Raw genomic sequence first — 17,820 nt, 5'->3', positions numbered from 1 at the left:
AAAGAATTGTTTCGGTGATCGCTATGTTTGTTTCTGGGATCTGATCGGGACGGGGCGTGGTGGGTCGTATGGTACGTATAGCGGTACTGCGTCCTTCTTTCGTCCCTTCCCGTTCCCGTACGTGTAGAGCTTGTTGGAGGACGAGATAGCAGAATCGGAGTTCCCAATAATTACTGGTGCTGGTAACTAGGTGGGCACTTGTTGGGCCTCGTGGCGCAGAGGCTTGAGAACACGCCACACGACACAACACGACACGACAAAACACGTTAATCAGGGGGCCGAAGCCAGCGTCGGGAAATATGAGCTGCAATATATGCATGGGTTTACCTACCTGATCGGAGTGAAGATCGGGGTTTCAAGATCCGGAAATCGTCATGAAGTTCGGCTGGCTGCATTGCACGGGGGCCCGAGATGGGCCGGCATAGACGGTGTAGGTGCTGGGGTGTGTCGTGCGTCTCCTGAGCAGAAGCTTCGCGTTCTTGATCTCGGACAAGACGCTGCTCGGGCCCGGCGATTCAGCACCCGAGAGAAGATGTGCTTCGCAGCAGAAAATGTCCCGATCACATACGAATACCTCGTATTACTGCGGAGCAAATAGCCTCTTCCGCGATCGCGCACGTCTCGTGTTGGGTCTCAGCTTGGAGCCTACAGAGTACTCGTACCTAGTATCAGTATTGTACGGAGTAAATCAAGGTAGACTTGTCTATTCCGCTCGGTGCCTATGGTTATACATTTTGGGGCAGAGTCTGTTGGTCTCCAGGCGTATCCTGAGCGTTTCAGGGTGTCAATCAACTCTCGCTTACTCCTCACACTGCATCCGATGGTACGAAGGGCGCGCTTCGAGGAAACGTATGTTTACGGCCGCTCTGTACAGTAGATGCTGCTTTACCACCCAGGCAGCCTGTGTCTATCTGTTTATCGCGTGGAAGATAGGATATAGGATCCATTTATCCTCCGTCCCTTCGTCCTGCTTACGGTCTGGCTACCTAGAATCACCGTACAGTACAGTACGCCTTACCCGTAGGAGCCGGCTGAAGAGACGACAACGATCAGGACCACGATCACGAATCTCAATGTCAATCTCAAGGTCATCTTATACAATGTCAAGCCCAACCCATGCACGTTGTCCCTCGCCGTCATGTCCTTCCGCCCTCAAAGAAGCGACTCTCCAGCTATATTACCTCGCGGAAGGGGCCGCGAATATCATCTACACCGTGTCTGTTGTGTCACCGGAGAGTCTGAAGCATCACTCTCGTTGCTGTATCATGCGCCTACGGAAAGATCTCTCCTTCACGAAGCCCGCACAGGAAGTGATGTCAGACTTCAAGAGCGCGGTACTCCCTTTGTTTGGTGACGAATACAGGACCCTGCTAATGGAGCAGGCATTGTATCGGCTCTCGGAGGAAATGGCACAGAAGGCGAATCAAGAACTGAGAGAGATGGACCAGGTCGATGAGGCGGCCGTGTCGGCTGAGGGCAAGAAAGTTCGACATGCTCACCGACGCCACATCTATCTGCCGTCCTACCAGGTGGAACAATATGGCATTTTGATGCAAAACTTGCAAGGCCCAGGAATTGACTGGCTGGTCGAGTTCAAGCCAAAATGGCTGGTGCAGAGTCCTAGCGCGCCCTCGGGCGCGAGAAATTGTAGGACCTGCGCTCTCAACGCCTTGAGGAGAAAAGATGGGAAGCATAAAGGGAGAGGTGATTCGGGGTTCTGTCCGTTCGATTTGCTGGTGGGACCTGAGCAGGGGGACGTCTTGACTCGAGCGTTGAAGAATATATGGCCGCTTCACAAGGGGATTGACAAGTTTGTGGCCGAGTTCACGACGAAGGTGCAACCGGCTTTGCGACACTTGCAGAAGCTGGAGCAAGAGCATGGCTCCGTGGGCTTGAACGACTTCCTGAGCCCAGACGGCAAGGATTTTGGCGTTGCCATGGCCTTGAGAGACTGTAGTGTCTTCTTGGCCCTTAGACGCAGCATCACCGAAGGAGTGGATGTTGTGGACGTCAAGTTCGCGGATCTGGATTTGAAGACGACCGAGGGAGGGAAGGTACAGAAATGGGCGGCCATGGAGCAAGAATTGCTGGACGGCGGATGGTATTATAATTCAGAAGGGTTGGACTGCTCGCTGAGTCGTGCCAAGCGATAGCTTTGCCTAGACATGGTGCATGTCTGCACGCGCAATTTATGGGTCGTGCTTGATAGAGAAGATATCTTCCGCCAGTTTCTGCACATTAGGGTCCTCAATCGCCCTCAATTCCTGCTTGATCCGCTCCAGCAGCGTCTCAGACAATCCACTCTTTTGACGAGCATATATATCAATGCCGGCTGGCGTGAAGAGGGTCTTTTGGAAGAAGGTGACTGCCCAACCGCCGTCTTCCTCACCATATCCAAGAACCTGCCAATGGCTGGACGCGATCTTCAGGAGACCTTTGCCACGCCAGCTGTATGCGGCTTTTGTTGTGGCATCCGGTGTATCAATACCCTCCACCTTCTTGTGCTTTGTCGAGTTCAGAGGCTGGTATTCAACCAGGTCGTCTAGGAGATCGGCGTTTTGAGGGAGCGGCGTATAGGTAATAGTGACATTCTGGTTCTTCTTCCACATTGGAAGCGTTGCATGAGTGACGTGCCATTTGCCCTGGAGGAAGGAAATACTTGGTGGCACAAAGTCTTTCGAAGAGGCAGAGGATGTTGTCGGAGGACGGAAATTGAGCCCCGTACTGTCGGCAGCGGCCATTGTGAAGGAAGTGTTGAGGATGTCAAGGTCAACGGTGCTTCGGTCGATCTCGCTCTTGATCGCTGTAGAGGAAGCTCTGGTAGCTGCTGAAACCCAGGTAGTTTCAGGCCTACCTGATGAAGTCACTGAAGATAGAAGGGCATTCTAGTTCCACCTCAATCACCTTAACCTACCTTCAGCTACGCGTAGCCAACTTTTCAGACCATGCTTTGTGATTCGAGCAAATCCCTGCTCAATTTGCTGCTCGTTCCCTTAAGCGACTTTCGAAGACGCGAGGAAGCGGTCAAGTTTGTTGACGCTAATCACGTGGTTTAATCACGTGAAACGAGGCTTGGCAAAGCATGACGTACTGTTACGCTCGCTTCATCTGCACCTTTTTCACCCACGTAGAATATTATGAACGACAACTGCAATTAACATTGTCATATCTACAAGGGCAGCACGCGAACGTACGTCGAGGCTGGGCGAGGCTGCTGGAGTGAACGAGGCAACTCCAGGTAAGACCGGGAGAGGTCGCAGGGTCCTGTGCCCGTCCGTGCCGTCCCACTCTGCCTGCATACTCAGTGCTACAGCAGAGGTCGAACCTACATTGATACCTATCATCGCCCACTAGGAGTTGCGTGTCTGCCACGAAGTACAGGAATGCATGTCACACAGCGGATATCTCGATCCGGAAGCTTTCTGCAACGCTTCAGCATACCCCTCTCAGCCAACGAAGGATACCTGCATTGCGGTGCTTGTTGCGAATATCTGCCACACATCGATAAGTAGCTTCTACTATGGTGACCGGTGAGATGCACGCGAAGTTTTACCCGTTGGGCTCGGGCCCGCTTGCCCTGAGGCACCAAGGTTTGAATGTGATACCTGTGCGATTTACCTTGCGAGAACTCAATTGCTCTCAGCCGGCTTCCTGCAGTTGGTCTCATATGCGACGGGAAAATCGTAAATAGGACGAAATGAATCTGCCTTACAATATCATTCAGCCTCAGGGCCTCGCGGCCTCACGGCCTCCTCTCAAGTGGGCTAGTTCTACATAAAGCCAGCAGAGTGAGAATTCCCCATCAATCTCTCTTCATACGAGGACGTCGTATGTCCATTCATCAACATCGATATCACCGAATTACGATGGCCGAGGAAGCTATCCCATTGCAGCCGTTCAAAGAAGCACGCAGTCCGCGTGACAAGTCCCCTAGTTTAACTCCAGACTGGAAACCAAGAAACGGACTGTTGCAGTTTATTCGGCACAATCAAACCATCCCAATCGCACTCTGTGTCGGCTTCCTATCTGCCAGTACAGCCATTAGTTTCACGTGGTGGCTCAGTGGCGAGAAGCTTCAATGCCCTGGGTGGGCAAGTGATTGCTCAATACCACCACAAGTGAAATGGCTCAGAGACAACATCGGTACTGTCCAAGGTCTTGTCACGTTCGTGTACGCTACAAGTCTGGCAGCCATGGCGTACGCAGCCCACGCGTGGTCCGAAGCTTCGATCTGGCCCCTACTTGCTCAGCGACCCTACAGTATTGAACAAATCGAGACTTTCCTGTCCGCCAGCCGCGGCTCGGTTCCCTCGACAGCGGTTGTCTTTCGCCATGTTGCAAATTTCGATGCCGCGCTCGTCATCATATGCACCGCATTGATTACACTTATTCCACTTACAGCCGCTCCCCTCGTGGGCTTCGTCTTTCACCAGCAGATAGCGCCTCTGCAAGCCAGGAGCAACTACACAGGTGGGGGTGGTACTGGGAGACACTTCTTACAATACAACCCACCAGTATCCCTTCTGGCCCCTGCAGTCGTCAGGTATGCCTCTTGGGCTGAGCCGCTGGCTGAGGAGCCGATGCAAGACTATCGAGATTGGTTCGTAGACAGATACAAGCTGGCTGACAAAGGCAACCTTGCAGCTTGTGCAGTTAGGCTACAAAAAGCAGTCACCTGTCGAGGACATCAAGTCGACGACGTCCATGAAGGGAAGGTCTCCACACGAATGCACAATCGCACTTTTGATGACGGTCAAAACCCAATCCCGAGAGGGGATAAGACTGTGGACCTGTTAATGCGGCCTCAGCTAGCAGTTTGGGCGGACGACTGTCATCTTCCATCTTCCAGTCGGGCTCGTTCGAGACTCGTCTTCGCATCTCTGAACGGCACAATCGAGAATGGGATAACAGCCTATGTGAAGCATGACGAAATCCATTCGCTCGAGGCAGTCGCCTGCGACATTGACATCGAGCTGGTGGACGATATTCTTTGTATTGGCGACGAGGGATGCAGGGAGAAACACTCGATAAACCAGACACTCACGTCGCTGCAAGACATCTATCGCAAAAACTCACTGAACGAGATTGTGCTGTGGATGGCCATGGCACCAATACTAGTCGGAGTGAGTGTAAGTGGTAAGCAACCGATGTTCTATCACTGGGGAATGGCTCCTCTCCCCCATCTATACACGACGACTATCGGGAAAGGAGACCATTGGACTCTGGAGCAACTGGAACATTTTATCAATGTGTCCATCAGCGCAGTCGTTCAGGAGCTTGTTGTCAATCAGCCGGCCGAGCATGACGTGGAAATCATATCACTCACCACGACGACCAAGTTGGAAAGTGACAGAGTCCGACTGCTCATACTGCCCGTTGCTACGATGCTAATCGTGATGGCTTTACTGGTTTCCTGGTCCGAACTTCTTCACCGGAAGTACAAGATACCGCTCAGGCGGCTGGCGAGTCTCAGCGAGTTCTTGAAAAGCTGCCAAACCGCATATGTAGCCAAGAAGGCCGCCGCGGATTCTCTCCAGGCCGATAGGCCTTCCCAACTAGGGAAACTGAAAGTGATGTTTGGCAGGTGGACCGGTCTGGATACAGATGAGAGCCTTATTGCCGGACTGGGGAATCAAGTGGAGAGCTTTTCTTCATCTCGGCCGTCGAGACATGCGGCATCAACATCGAGTCAAGAGGTGGCGACATGACAGGGGTGAACGGAGAGGCGACCATATACCAGGGCGGAATTCAAGAAAGCAACGTGGATGCTTTCCTTTCTCTAACTCGTGGCACTCACCGGATTTGGGAGGCAGTATGTCACTATAATGGACAGCTGGCACGGAGAGACGGGTCCCGAAGTGGTTTTTGTTTCTCTGTTTGTCGCCTAATATGAAACAGCTGTTGTTCAAGGCCGACAGAATCGCATTCGTAGCCATGGTAAAGTCGACAAAGCCATGAATACGGCAGGGCTATTCTGGAGTTATCAACAGCAGAACATTCATGGCGGCCGTGTTAGCCAGGCACAAAGCCCGACCGCTTTCGAGTATCAGGTTTCGCACTGGTATGGAAGACAGCGCCCGCTGTCCAGCACCGGACTGATGAGCCCCCCCCCCCCGGACCGGTCTAGGGTATTGCGGCGGAAATGAATAAGGCTCTGGATTGGTGTATAGCATCTGACCTGGAGGGTGGTCCAGACATCGGTGCACACTATTCTCATCTGAATGTACCATACTGGGTATTTATATCATTCGGACTCTCTCGTACGGGGTAGAATATTGTTCACGCTTCTGCCCAACTCATCAAGCCACATCGAGTAGCTGCAGCTGTTCACGCCGGGTCACTGGCACACTTGATAGAATCTCCGCTCAAGCTGTTATGACGGCCGCCTAGACTACAGGTAGGCGCTGCTGTCTAGAAGCTGCTCTCATCTCGTCGGCTCCAGTGTGCGGCCTGGCCTTGATTCGGTTCGACTAAATCAGCCACCGTACAGCACTCCCTTAAAGAGCCCCTGCTGTTCAAGACCTTTGTGGTCCTTCAAGCCCTCTTCGTGTCTCGCTCTGCAACAGCCGCGGTCATCTTCACCCGCATCAGGCGGCGTGGAGGGCAAAGCCTAAGGTTTCTGGGTTGGGCAGTAGTCCGGTCCGTCTACGACGGGATGTTTGGAGATTTCCTACCGAGGAAAGTGTCTGCTACTAATCCATAATAGCATAGTGTACATATCCACGCATGACGTTACCGTCGTTTACGCGCACACGCGTTGACGCTCGAACCCCCGGCACCACTTTACGCGTGTCGAGTACGAATACTGTGCTCAAAGATCATTGCAACACGGCGTCACAAAGCCGGTTCCTCGTTACCAGCGCTTGATGTCTTGCGCGCAAGGCAGAGGCTGAATACTTCACTTTGACTGTTCATTGCCATTTGTGGTAATTTACGCTTCGCTCTGAAGTGCGAAGCAGAGTTCCCAGCACAGGCACTCTACTTTCAATTGAGCGTTGGTTTGTCAAGATGTCCAAGCCGCCAACCATCGTATAGTGCCTTCATATCAGAGGGTCAGCGTCGCTTACTCAAACATCAGCACCAACGAGTGCACTGTTCGCAGATGAGCGATGTCGTGCTCTCTCCGCCCTAGCTCTTAATGGAGCCAGTCCACTGGCACTACTAACGTGTACAATACTCCTCATCCTGGATTCTCTGGCAATCAAAGTCCAAGATGAGCTTCTTGTCGTCATCCCGGCCTTGCGCACTAACAAGCCACACGACCCACGGCATCAACGCAAACGCCAGCAGGACGAACCCTGATACCGATCCCGCTACAGCGTCCCTCTGCAAGATATACAAATTCAGTGCGTCGTCCCACAACCAGTTGTCGTACAATATTGGCATTACACCCACCTCCACGGTGATCAGCCATACTAGCGGCAATAGCCCGATTGTCAGCGGCATTGTAGATCTAGACCACCAAAGCGCGGATTGTTTCGCGGCTTGTCGCGCTGAGGGTTACTTCCTGTCAGAGGACGCGATACGCCTGCTACTGTAAAATTACCAGACACGGTCGGAAAATTGGGGACTTGTTGGACAGTGGAACCATGTCGATAATCTTGAATATTGTGGCACTTCAGACCTAAGAGGACTGTGCTAGGCAAAACACGCCGCCTTCAGAGAAGCTCCGCCATCTTGAATCGAGACGCTGCGCTGGCACTCAGGCAAAGAACAATCATCCCGGGTACACCCGTCAGAGTACCCTCTCGTGCCCTATGAGCACGACAACAAGCGTGACCAAACATCGCTTTGGCCTACCTGACCCATCACCTTCCGCCTCATCGAGGTTCAACCTCCAGCCTCGCGTCTTTCATCACCGTTTCTTCGTCAATGTACCGGCCAAGTATGGCAATGCGGTCCACTCGAAATGCGTCTTCAACTCAACCGCCTCCCAGGGTGCCGCTCTCCTCAGCACCGCCGGCGTATCGCGGTTCATCTGACAGCCAGCAAGAAAGAACGTCCACCCCAAGAAATGGTAGACGATCTGCATCAGACGGCCCGAGAGGCTGCCCGTCGTCGTCCACGGATTCCTGATATGTTCGACGACCATGAGCTCGCCGCCCGGGCGCAGAAGGGAGTGGAAATCGCGAATCGTCTCCTCGAGATTCGGCACCGAGCACAGGACCCGCACGCAGACAATCGTGTCGAAGATGCCCTTTGGCGAGACTTGAACCCCTGCCTTTGCAAGGGCCGGTAACAGCTCGGCCTTGTCTGCCGTGGAGCTCAGAATGTGGTATTTGTCCGTAAGTCTGGCTTCGTCGATGCGGAGCTGGAGCGGTTTGTGTAGTCCTTTCGTGGGCTCCGCTCCGTAGATGGCGCTGATGTTGGCGTTGTTGGAGAACAATCCCACGTGAGTGCCGGAGCCGGGTCCAATATCTAGAACGACACCATGGGCGCGGCGCAAGAGCGGGGGAACCAGTGTCGCTGATCCTTTTAGAGGGGGTGGGTTTTCAACCGGGGCTGCAGAAAGCGGTAGGTAAGAATGGAGACCCGTCAAGCTGTACTGTAATACATCGGACAGACTTACCGGTGACTTTGGTCCAGAAGTCAGAAAAGGCGTCATCGCGGACATTCTTGAAGTTTGACCTCGTGGGAACATTGAAACCCAAGATGTAGAACTTGAATGCCGTGGTGATGAAAGCTGTCACTTGGTCAGTCCTGGGAATAATTTCCTAGGCGCATTGAGCGTGTCTAACTTACCGTATGCGCTTGCGAAGAGGAGATATCCTGGTTCGAGTAGAGATAGCAAACGTTCCTGGAGAGGTGGCCACGACATGGTGACAAGAAGGTGATGTTGCGCGGTCAGACTACGATACAGCACATGCTCTCCAAGGCTGGGAGATATTTATGTTCAAGAGGGGAAAGCAGGCATATCAACCTTTTTGTAGCTCCGGTTCCTGGCCGAAAGCCGAGGGTGTCAGCCTTGTGCAGCCTCGTCGAGTCCGGAGCTGGACTCCGTCCCCGATCGGCGGCAGCTCTCTAACCACGCGCCTTGCGACAAATCTCAGGCACCCACCAGGGGTATTGTCTCCTTCAGGAACAACTGGCACGCCATATTTTATGTCATGTACCTATCTGGGCATGCGGCATGGCTCCTACAGCCTCAACTCTTGCTGCCATGTGGGTCCATCCTTATCTTATCGGGCACCCCGCATCGCTGGGCTCAGCCCCGCGTTACACCATCACGACTGGCAATGGAAAACTTCTCATTCGACGCCTCTTTCACTGTGCCGTCAGTGTCGAGAGTGCGTTACTATCCGGGGGTTGGCTGAATAGCTCCTGCACATGAGGTAGCTGCAGCCAGAGCAACGGGGCGCGAAGTGCAGGAGGACGACTACCAAGTCATGGACATGCAAAGCTCGAGAGAGGACCAGCCTCTTCCTCAAACGGTCACGAAGTCATGGAAAGCATACTACAGGCACCGTCAGCAACAACTTCACCGTCGTCTATCTCGCTGGCATACCCGCATACCATACCTGCGGAAGCTCCCTCTTCGAGCCATCCTGATCATCGCATTCCTGATCTTCGTCAACCTCGTCGTCTGGGCAATATGCGGTCTCATTCTCTCGTCACACACTCATCTCCTCTCCACGGCTGCACTGGCATATACACTGGGTCTCCGCCATGCCCTCGACGCGGACCACATCTCGGCAATCGATCTGATGACCCGCCGACTCATAGCTACAGGCCAAAGACCCGTCACTGTAGGCACATTCTTCAGCCTGGGGCACAGCACCATCGTCATCATCACCTCAATTGTCGTTGCGGCCACCGCGGCAGGCATTGCCGGCCGCTTTGACAGTTTTGGTACAGTGGGCGGGATCATCGGCACTTCCGTGTCAGCTGCGTTCCTGATCCTCCTGGGCATCATGAACGCCTACATCCTCTACAAGCTGATCGTGCAGATCAAAAAGGTCATCCGCCTTCAACCAGAACAAGAAGGCGAAGAGGCGTGGAAGATCGAAGGCGGCGGCTGTTTCTTCCGCCTCCTGAAGCGCATGTTCAAACTCATAGACCGGCCCTGGAAGATGTACCCGCTCGGCGTTCTATTCGGCATGGGCTTCGACACGAGCTCCGAGATCGCCCTTCTCGGGATCAGCAGCATCCAAGGCGCAAAGGGCACGAGTATCTGGCTTATTCTCATCTTCCCCGTCCTGTTCACAGCTGGGATGTGTCTCGTCGACACCACCGACGGGGCATTGATGATGAGCCTGTACGTCGCACCCATGGGCATGGGTGGAGATGACAAGAAAGATACCCCTGAAGATCAAGCACGGGCACAGGACCAACAACTCGACCTCGATGCTGACGCTGCAACAACTGACCCCCTGATCCTCGATGACGTCGAGCAGTCAGCGGCGGGAGCAAACCCCTACACGCAACCGCACCCCGCTGCGATTTCTTCTTCTTCTCCTACTCGGGAGAATACGACCACGACCACGACCATCCAACTCCAACTCCGACCGGGCGTCAAAGACCCGCTCACATTTCTATACTACAGCATCGTGCTCACCAGCCTGACGGTCGTGTGCGCCATCGTCATCGGCATCCTGCAACTCCTCTCGCTCATCCTGAACGTCGCCTCCCCGACGGGTCCGTTCTGGGACGGCGTCGCCGCCGCGGGAGACCACTACGAAGTCATAGGCGGGGCGATCTGCGGGAGTTTCGTCGTGTTCGGGGCCCTGAGCGTGCTGTGCTACAAGCGGTGGAGGGCGTGGGTTGAGCAAGAGAGAGCGCGACTTAGGGCGGAGAGGGGTGCGGCACGCGGTGACAATGCACGTACAGGCCGCGAGACTGCCCGTGACGGGGACGACGACGATCCGGGGGCCGTATATGTTGGGGAGGCCGAATTGGTCGAAGTGGACGCGGACGCGGACGCGGGTGCGGATGCGGATACGAAGGGCAAGGCGGGGACCGTACAGAGGGGAAGGGTCGAGGGGAAAGCATTCGATAGTAGTCCTCCTGCACAGGCACAAACGGCGAATGTGAGGCCTAGTGCAAGTGCAAGTGGAGGCTCAGATCGTGCTTAAACTATATACGTAGGCTGATAAGGGTCGTGTGTCACATATGACGGTATAAGACCGATATACTCCGTACAGTACCAGAAACTACGAGTCCCGCTCAGAAATCACGGACCACAGACAGATCAACCTGCTGGGTGTATGTAGGCATTGGACATAGACAAGTCTAGGCGCGGTGCCAGAACGATTACATACATGGAACGGTACCGTATACATACCTATACATTAACACATGCGACATGCCATACACACATACCTCTTACGTGGCCTCAGGCCTTGGTCAGAAGCACAGTAGGAGTCCACGAAAGTAAATGTCCCGGGGCGTGGGGTGGAGGCGGAAACCCAGGGAAGAAGACTCCACAACACAGGATAATGTATATATACGGAGTATACTGTACCCCTGATGCTGGGAAATGAGGGCATGGCACAAATGACGACCCCTTGGATTCAGTAATACGTACTGCAGTAGGTAGGATTGATCGATCCTTGGAATCTGGTACGAATGACCATGAACCCAAAAGATGGTTCTACGCTCTTTGACGCGCAAGGACTCCCCGTACGTACAGTATGTATGTGCTTTGCAGATACCATGGCAATACACAAAAGCCATCCCGCTAGCCATCCATCGGTTCTTCTATCCCATCCATGCTTTGATCGAAAGGACTTGATTCATGCAGTCATCAACATGAAATGCACCAAAAATGATCATAATCAATTAGTTAGTCAACTGATCGACACTAGCTCGTCGTCATCCCTGTCCTCTGGGGTCGTCTTTGTTCGTCTTACGTCCAGCGGCTAAAAGCCATGCGATGCAGCTTTGACTCCATTCATCATGCCGTTGACGCCATTAACACTAACGCCGCCGTGTACTTCGCCGGCGGCATCACCGTTGACTTGTTCCTGCCTCGCGGCACTCTGCGCCGTGACCTTCTCCAGCACACCCGCGCTGGCGGCCACGAAGCCCAAATAAGGTGGACTGGGCCTGAGCACACGGGACAGATACTCTGGGTGGAACTGCACGCCCACGAACCAGGGATGGTCCTCCAGCTCGACCACCTCCATCCGTTCGCCCTTGTCGTCCTTGCCGATGAATGTGAGGCCCGCTTCCGAGAGACGCGTGATGTATTCGGGGTTGACTTCGTAGCGGTGGCGGTGGCGCTCATTCACCGCGGGGGCGTTGTTGTACAGTTTCCGCAGGCGGGACCAGGAAGTCTTTTCTTGGAACAAGGTGGGACGCAGCCCTAGGCGCATATTCCCTCCCATGGTTGTCCTGTCGATTTCGGGCATGAAGACCACGACAGGGTCACTGGTTTGCGCGTCGAGCTCGACCGAGTGGGCGCTCTTCAGGCCGCATACATTGCGAGCGAATTCGATGACGGCGACTTGCATGCCTAGACAGATCCCGAGATAGGGTTTGGGTTTGGTACGGGCCCAGTTTGCGGCCGCGACCATGCCCTCTGTGCCGCGGTGGCCGAAGCCGCCGGGCACGAGAACGCCATCGGCGGTACACAGTTCATGCCAGGCTTTGTGATATGTTTCCGGATTGGAGTCCAGCGCGGCCTTTTCGAGGTTGCCCGCATCGACCCAGATGAGGTTGAGTTTGCGCTGGCAGGCCATGGCGCTGTGCTCGAGTGCCTTGATGACGGAGAGGTACGAGTCGTGAAGGTTGGTGTACTTGCCCACCAGGGCGATGGTGACTTTCTCGGTCTCGAGGAAACGTTCTTGTGAAGTGGTCAGCTTCTTCCAGTCGCTCCACAGCTGTTGGCCTCTGGTCACCAGCGTAGGCGCGATGGGGTATGCATCGAGCCGGAAAAGGTCGCGGAGTTGATCCGGTAGTTTCTGTTGCTCCAGCAGCAGCGGAACGTGGTAGGTCGACTCGACATCGTGGACCGCCAACACCTGCATGGGCTCAACCTGACAAAACATGGCGATCTTGTTGATGGTGGCGTCCTCGAGTGGTTGGTAACAACGGCAAGCGATCTAGACGGTCGTCAGTGTCTTCAGCGCATCGGAGGCAGGCCGTGAGCGGTACCAAGTCAGGCGCCAGACCAGCTGCGCGCGCGTCCCGAATAGCTTGCTGTGTAGGCTTCGTCTTCTGCTCGCCGCTGATGACGGGGACCAGAGAAACGTGGATGTGGACAAAATTGTCACGGCCAGCCCGTCTTCTCAGCTGTCGCATGGCCTCGATGAAGGGCGCGCTCTCAATGTCACCCACTGTTCCACCAAGCTCGATTATGCAGACGTCCGGCTCTTCCTTTGTGTCATCCACGGGGATCCTGGACACTCGCTCTATCCAGTCCTGGATTGCGTTTGTAATGTGGGGAACCACCTGCACAGTCTTTCCCAGGTAGTCTCCTCGTCTCTCGCGTTCGATGACGTGCTGGTACATTTTGCCAGTCGTGATGCTGTTCTCCAAGGTCAAAGTCACGTTGAGGTAGCGCTCGTAGTTGCCCAGATCGAGGTCGACTTCACCGCCATCGTCGAGCACGAAACATTCTCCGTGCCTGAAATCGATTAGACTTGACTCCGTAGCTATGTCTGAAGGCTTTCATACTCGGTTGGGGCCATCGTCCCGGCGTCGACATTGAGGTACGGGTCGATCTTGATAGCCGTGACCTTCAGCCCGACGGTCTTGAGCAACAACCCCGTCGAGGAGGCAATGATACCCTTGCCGCTGCACACGACCATTAGCACTGGTGACTCGATGGCACCTAGGCCAATGACAAATCCCTCAAAACTCACATGCCGCTTATGACACCTCCAGACACTAGGACGTACTTCATCTTGAAGTAGTGAACGGTGTAACAAGTCGTCGACAGTGCAACCGCGGTCTGGTCGAGGCGAGGACTTGGACTACGACCCGCGGCGGGGCTCGGCACCGGGTATGCAGGACTTCACTCCTGACAACCTCGACAGTGTAGGGCCGGCCCAGAAGATCCCAAATGAAAAGGTAGGAGTCCGTCGCTGGCAACAGCCAGGCGGGAAGGGGAGCAAGTCCTCGAGGCGGCACACTCGACAAGCATAAAATTCTCCGGGCCCACATGCATGTCAGTGCTTGGCGTGTTGCAGACGCGTTGAGTGGGCGTTCAGGATCACGTGCTTCCCAGCAAGGCCATGCCGTTTTTGTGTACCTTACTCCTTAGGTAACCCACGTAAACATGTGTAGAGTGAAGGCAGGCACCCAGCAGGCATCATCCTGTCCGACTGCGGAGTAGGTACCCTGGATAACGACGAAGAAGTGGAAACGACGTGGAATAGATTGGCGCAAGGCCAGAGTAATGACATACTGTACCGACTAGTCCATCGTCCTTATTGCGAGCCCTGGGGCTTAATTACTTCTCACCTTCGTGGCCCAGCACCTCCGTCAGGCGTACGTACGTGCATATCATCTGGGCAAGTGTGCATATGCTGTTGTACAATACAGAAGAACATCCTTCCATACCACTTCAATGGCGGTCCTAATCATATCATGGTCGTACTCGTACTCATACCCCAACTGACACAACACTGACACCGTTAGTCATTAACCCATCCGCTCACCCACAGCTCGTCTACTCGTCTACGCGCCTCACACACTCGCCATCGGCCCCATTACCACGTCCTGCTTCTTCCTCTGGGCCTCTTCGAACCGGTCCAGTTCTTTCTTATGGTACTGTCGTACCCGACCTAGCAACCCCTGGTGCCCTGCTTCCAAACAGGCCTTCAGTTCGGCCGTGGTTCTGGTCTTGTTACAGCTGCACGGCCGCCCACTCAGTCGGTACCGAGACTGCACGTCCGGGAATGTCAGCGTGACTCGTCGTAATTTCGGCAGTGGTTTGGGCTGTTTGGCGAAGAAAGCCGCCGCGGCGGAAGCGTCGGCCGAAAGTTGACCCTGGCGATTTGAAGGACGGAGGCGCATGAGGTCCCAGGCTTCGAGCTCGTCCGCTTCAATGATACGGGCGGAAAGGTCTTGTTTGCCCTTGTCCCGTTCCAGGGCCGTTACGTCGCATTGGTAGGGGTGGCTTGGGTGGTTTTGGCAGCTGCAGCGCTCGTAGTTGGGAGCCGTGTTTTCGTCCAGTTGGATGATGACCACGCTAAAGGGCTGCGGAGCGTTCTTGGTGCTGTTTGCGAGTCCGACTTGGGCCGTTGGGTCGGTCGTCGATTTCAGCAGCAACACCAACAATGGCTCCATGGGTTTCTGATAGACGTATCCGCGGCCTGTGCCTAAGTCTGGGCTGGCAAGCTTGCGTGACTTTGTGCTGGTGGATCGTGAGTCTTTCGACTGGGTGGAGAATATCGAGTGTGACTCCCTCGTCATCGAGGCCGAGGTCGCGGTCTGGATTGATGCCATGGAAACGGCTCTATTGACGCGCTGGGGTGAGAGAGGGGCGTGGTTTGGGAATGGTCGCGGAAGACCACGTCCTGGGGATACACCATTGCATGAAGGAACCCCGTTGTGCCAGGCCTGCCGGTGTCCTATGTTGAAGTGGCTGAGTCGGTTGATTAGCGGGTCAGCATTCGGAGGCATCGACCGAACATTGAAGTTACTTTCGCCGCCAGGAGAGGGGATGGTCGGAGAGCATCGCGTTGAGACAATCGATGCTCGGCGTGAACTAGAATCGAGCTCGCTGTCAGATCCTGGTCCAGTGCTAACTCGGCCATCCAGTTCCTTTGCAATCCACAATTGAACATGAGCGGTGTGGACTCCAGGCTCTTTGCGATCTGACATGATTAGCTCTAGCACTACGCTTGGCCTGTGTGGTTTTAGCCCCAGACTCCATTGCAGGAAGCGTCTGCTTATTGGTTTGACTCACTGTGTATAGTCTTGATAGACTTTATATCCCGTCAGAGCTCGCTGAAATCGCAAGAGCTCGTCCACGTGTCTGAAGGCCAACTCTGCCATGACTGACTCCGTCTTCAAGATGACGCTGAGGGGTCCTTGGTCAAACGAGACGGCGTATAAAGGAATAAGTCCGGCACTCTCAATGTTGAAATCCAACGTCCGACCTAGGCATCTCAACGGTCAGTTGTAGCGGACGAACGACGGTCTCGAAAGGTGCATACTGTCTCTCCTCTCCTCTTCGTTCTCGTAGTCAACCGCTGAAATCACGGCACTCATTTTACCATTGACGCCGCGAAGAAGACGAAAGTGGTGGACGAGCGACGGTCTAGGAGATGCCATTGTTCTTTGGAAGGACTTGTCAGTAAGGTGAGTAGGTGCACACCACATACAATATTGTCACCTACACATTGAGAAGCTCGTCCATCATCGCCGCAGGGAGCTGGACGATTGGGGGAAGAATTGGCTCTGGCGCCTTTACAGGCCAGATAGAGAAGTCAATGTTGTTTAGTGACCTTAGGTCCGGGGGAAGGACCTGTTCGGGACTCCTCGCATCGAACCTCCAGCACTCTCGGGAGAGTTCCTGCCACAAAGAGTCACCGGGTGTCCATAACGCGGAAGGTGCTACTTACAGCTTTCAATCCCTTGACGTACGAGGGCCAATGTGAATCGTCGTTTGCTGAAAGGAGATCCGGATGTTGTTCAATCTGGGCCATGAGCCAAACACATTTCAAGAGATTGATGTATTCTTTTCCCGGGGCGATTCGAGCTTCCAACGTCGCCTCTGGTAGAAAGTTGATGGTCGACTGTCTGAGGTGCAGAAGAAATGCTTCGGTGAGGTCTGACAGGGGTCGACTCGGATCGCTCCGTTGAGTGGCGGGTCCCAATCCAGCGGCGCTTTGGAATCTGGCCGCAATGTCTGGAGGACAGTCGAGCGTGTGGGAGAGTTGCTGCTCCTGTTGCCGAACAGCTTGCGGAATGTCTGAAGTCAGGATGCCGATGACTCGTTGGACCTGACCATGGACGTCGTCCAGCCTGGAGATGATTTGACTCAGCAGGTCAATCTCCAGGGGCTTAATAATGATGAGGATCTTGGAATTGTGGTGCAGAATTCGCTGCTGGAGCGCCGCCGCCTGGGGTTGGATCAAGATGTTCCACTCGATATTACGCCATGGACCGACCGCTTGTCCATACTGACGGTTCGACTCGACGAGCCTTCGACATTCATGAATGGTGCGTTGGTAGTCGCCGATGATCTCGTTCAACGAGGCGAAGTTCCAGCGCGGAGCCCGGTGAGAGCCTAGGCTACCACGCACCTGTTCGTAAGCACTGGTTATCATGCGACGGAGGCCATCGAGGCTCTCAGCGAGCCCTTTCACATCCTGACCGAATCGTCCGAATTGGGTCGCTGCATGGCAGTCAGTGGCGATCAGAGGTAATTAAGCCATGGCTACACTCACCGGCGTTCAGATTGTCATCCCAGCCGAACTTGTACAGTTCCCAAGCAGCCCTACTGATCTGGATGATGTCGCCCAACTGAAAAAGGCCGGCCATCCCCTGTGCAGAAGCTACGCAAGAGCCGGGGCCGCCCACGCAGAGCTCAGAGACGGCGTCAATCCGTCGGCTGGAGAAGTTGAGGACGACTTCGATTTTCTCCGGCTTCCCAGCACATGGCGAGGTTGACAATTTACGTCGTTTATCTGCTTTGACGGCGTCGAGACTCGTGATAAGGCTCGAGTGGATCGACCGCGCTGGGCAGTTCGCTTGGGATGGTTCGCCAAGTTGTCGCTTGGAGGGTCGCTTGGTTTCACATGGGTTCTACAAGTAGGTGACAAGACGCCTTTACCCCACCCGTCCAAGCATTCTACCAAGCAACCGGTGAGCTGGCCACAGCCGGTCTGAAGGTGACAAGCCGCCATGGTGTCGGGCGGTGGCGGA

The 17,820-nt window shown here is 54.5% G+C and overlaps 7 protein-coding genes across 7 annotated transcripts; 3 read left to right on the top strand and 4 right to left on the bottom strand.

The window, feature by feature from the left end:
• Positions 1-1,100: 1,100 nt before the first annotated feature.
• On the top strand, positions 1,101-2,153 carry A1O7_09873 (uncharacterized protein; the record flags this gene model as incomplete). The annotated part of the gene is made up of 1 exon (XM_007763858.1): positions 1,101-2,153. The coding sequence occupies one exon, from the start codon at positions 1,101-1,103 to the stop codon at positions 2,151-2,153; it is 1,053 nt and encodes a 350-aa protein (XP_007762048.1).
• A 36-nt stretch (positions 2,154-2,189) lies between these two features.
• On the bottom strand, positions 2,190-2,741 carry A1O7_09872 (uncharacterized protein; the record flags this gene model as incomplete). The annotated part of the gene is made up of 1 exon (XM_007763857.1): positions 2,190-2,741. One exon carries the CDS (start codon positions 2,739-2,741, stop codon positions 2,190-2,192), a length of 552 nt encoding a protein of 183 aa, XP_007762047.1.
• Positions 2,742-3,866: 1,125 nt separating this feature from the next.
• A1O7_09871 (uncharacterized protein) lies at positions 3,867-5,708 on the top strand (the record flags this gene model as incomplete). The annotated part of the gene is made up of 1 exon (XM_007763856.1): positions 3,867-5,708. The coding sequence occupies one exon, from the start codon at positions 3,867-3,869 to the stop codon at positions 5,706-5,708; it is 1,842 nt and encodes a 613-aa protein (XP_007762046.1).
• A 2,147-nt stretch (positions 5,709-7,855) lies between these two features.
• A1O7_09870 (uncharacterized protein) lies at positions 7,856-8,818 on the bottom strand (the record flags this gene model as incomplete). The annotated part of the gene is made up of 3 exons (XM_007763855.1): positions 7,856-8,502; positions 8,570-8,683; positions 8,743-8,818. 3 exons carry the CDS (start codon positions 8,816-8,818, stop codon positions 7,856-7,858), a joined length of 837 nt encoding a protein of 278 aa, XP_007762045.1.
• A 568-nt stretch (positions 8,819-9,386) lies between these two features.
• A1O7_09869 (uncharacterized protein) lies at positions 9,387-11,072 on the top strand (the record flags this gene model as incomplete). The annotated part of the gene is made up of 1 exon (XM_007763854.1): positions 9,387-11,072. The coding sequence occupies one exon, from the start codon at positions 9,387-9,389 to the stop codon at positions 11,070-11,072; it is 1,686 nt and encodes a 561-aa protein (XP_007762044.1).
• A 786-nt stretch (positions 11,073-11,858) lies between these two features.
• Positions 11,859-13,846, bottom strand: A1O7_09868 (CTP synthase; the record flags this gene model as incomplete). Its single annotated transcript, XM_007763853.1, has 4 exons — positions 11,859-13,043; positions 13,096-13,567; positions 13,618-13,737; positions 13,806-13,846. The coding sequence occupies 4 exons, from the start codon at positions 13,844-13,846 to the stop codon at positions 11,859-11,861; spliced, it is 1,818 nt and encodes a 605-aa protein (XP_007762043.1).
• A 785-nt stretch (positions 13,847-14,631) lies between these two features.
• On the bottom strand, positions 14,632-17,436 carry A1O7_09867 (uncharacterized protein; the record flags this gene model as incomplete). The annotated part of the gene is made up of 6 exons (XM_007763852.1): positions 14,632-15,796; positions 15,857-16,049; positions 16,107-16,228; positions 16,290-16,465; positions 16,515-17,290; positions 17,343-17,436. 6 exons carry the CDS (start codon positions 17,434-17,436, stop codon positions 14,632-14,634), a joined length of 2,526 nt encoding a protein of 841 aa, XP_007762042.1.
• Positions 17,437-17,820: the final 384 nt, after the last annotated feature.

The sequence above is a fragment of the Cladophialophora yegresii genome (genome assembly GCF_000585515.1).
Source record: "Cladophialophora yegresii CBS 114405 chromosome Unknown aczIN-supercont1.7, whole genome shotgun sequence".
NCBI lineage: Eukaryota > Fungi > Ascomycota > Eurotiomycetes > Chaetothyriales > Herpotrichiellaceae > Cladophialophora > Cladophialophora yegresii.
Note: the sequence above shows the minus strand (reverse complement) of the source record. Positions and strands in the feature narration are given on the sequence as shown.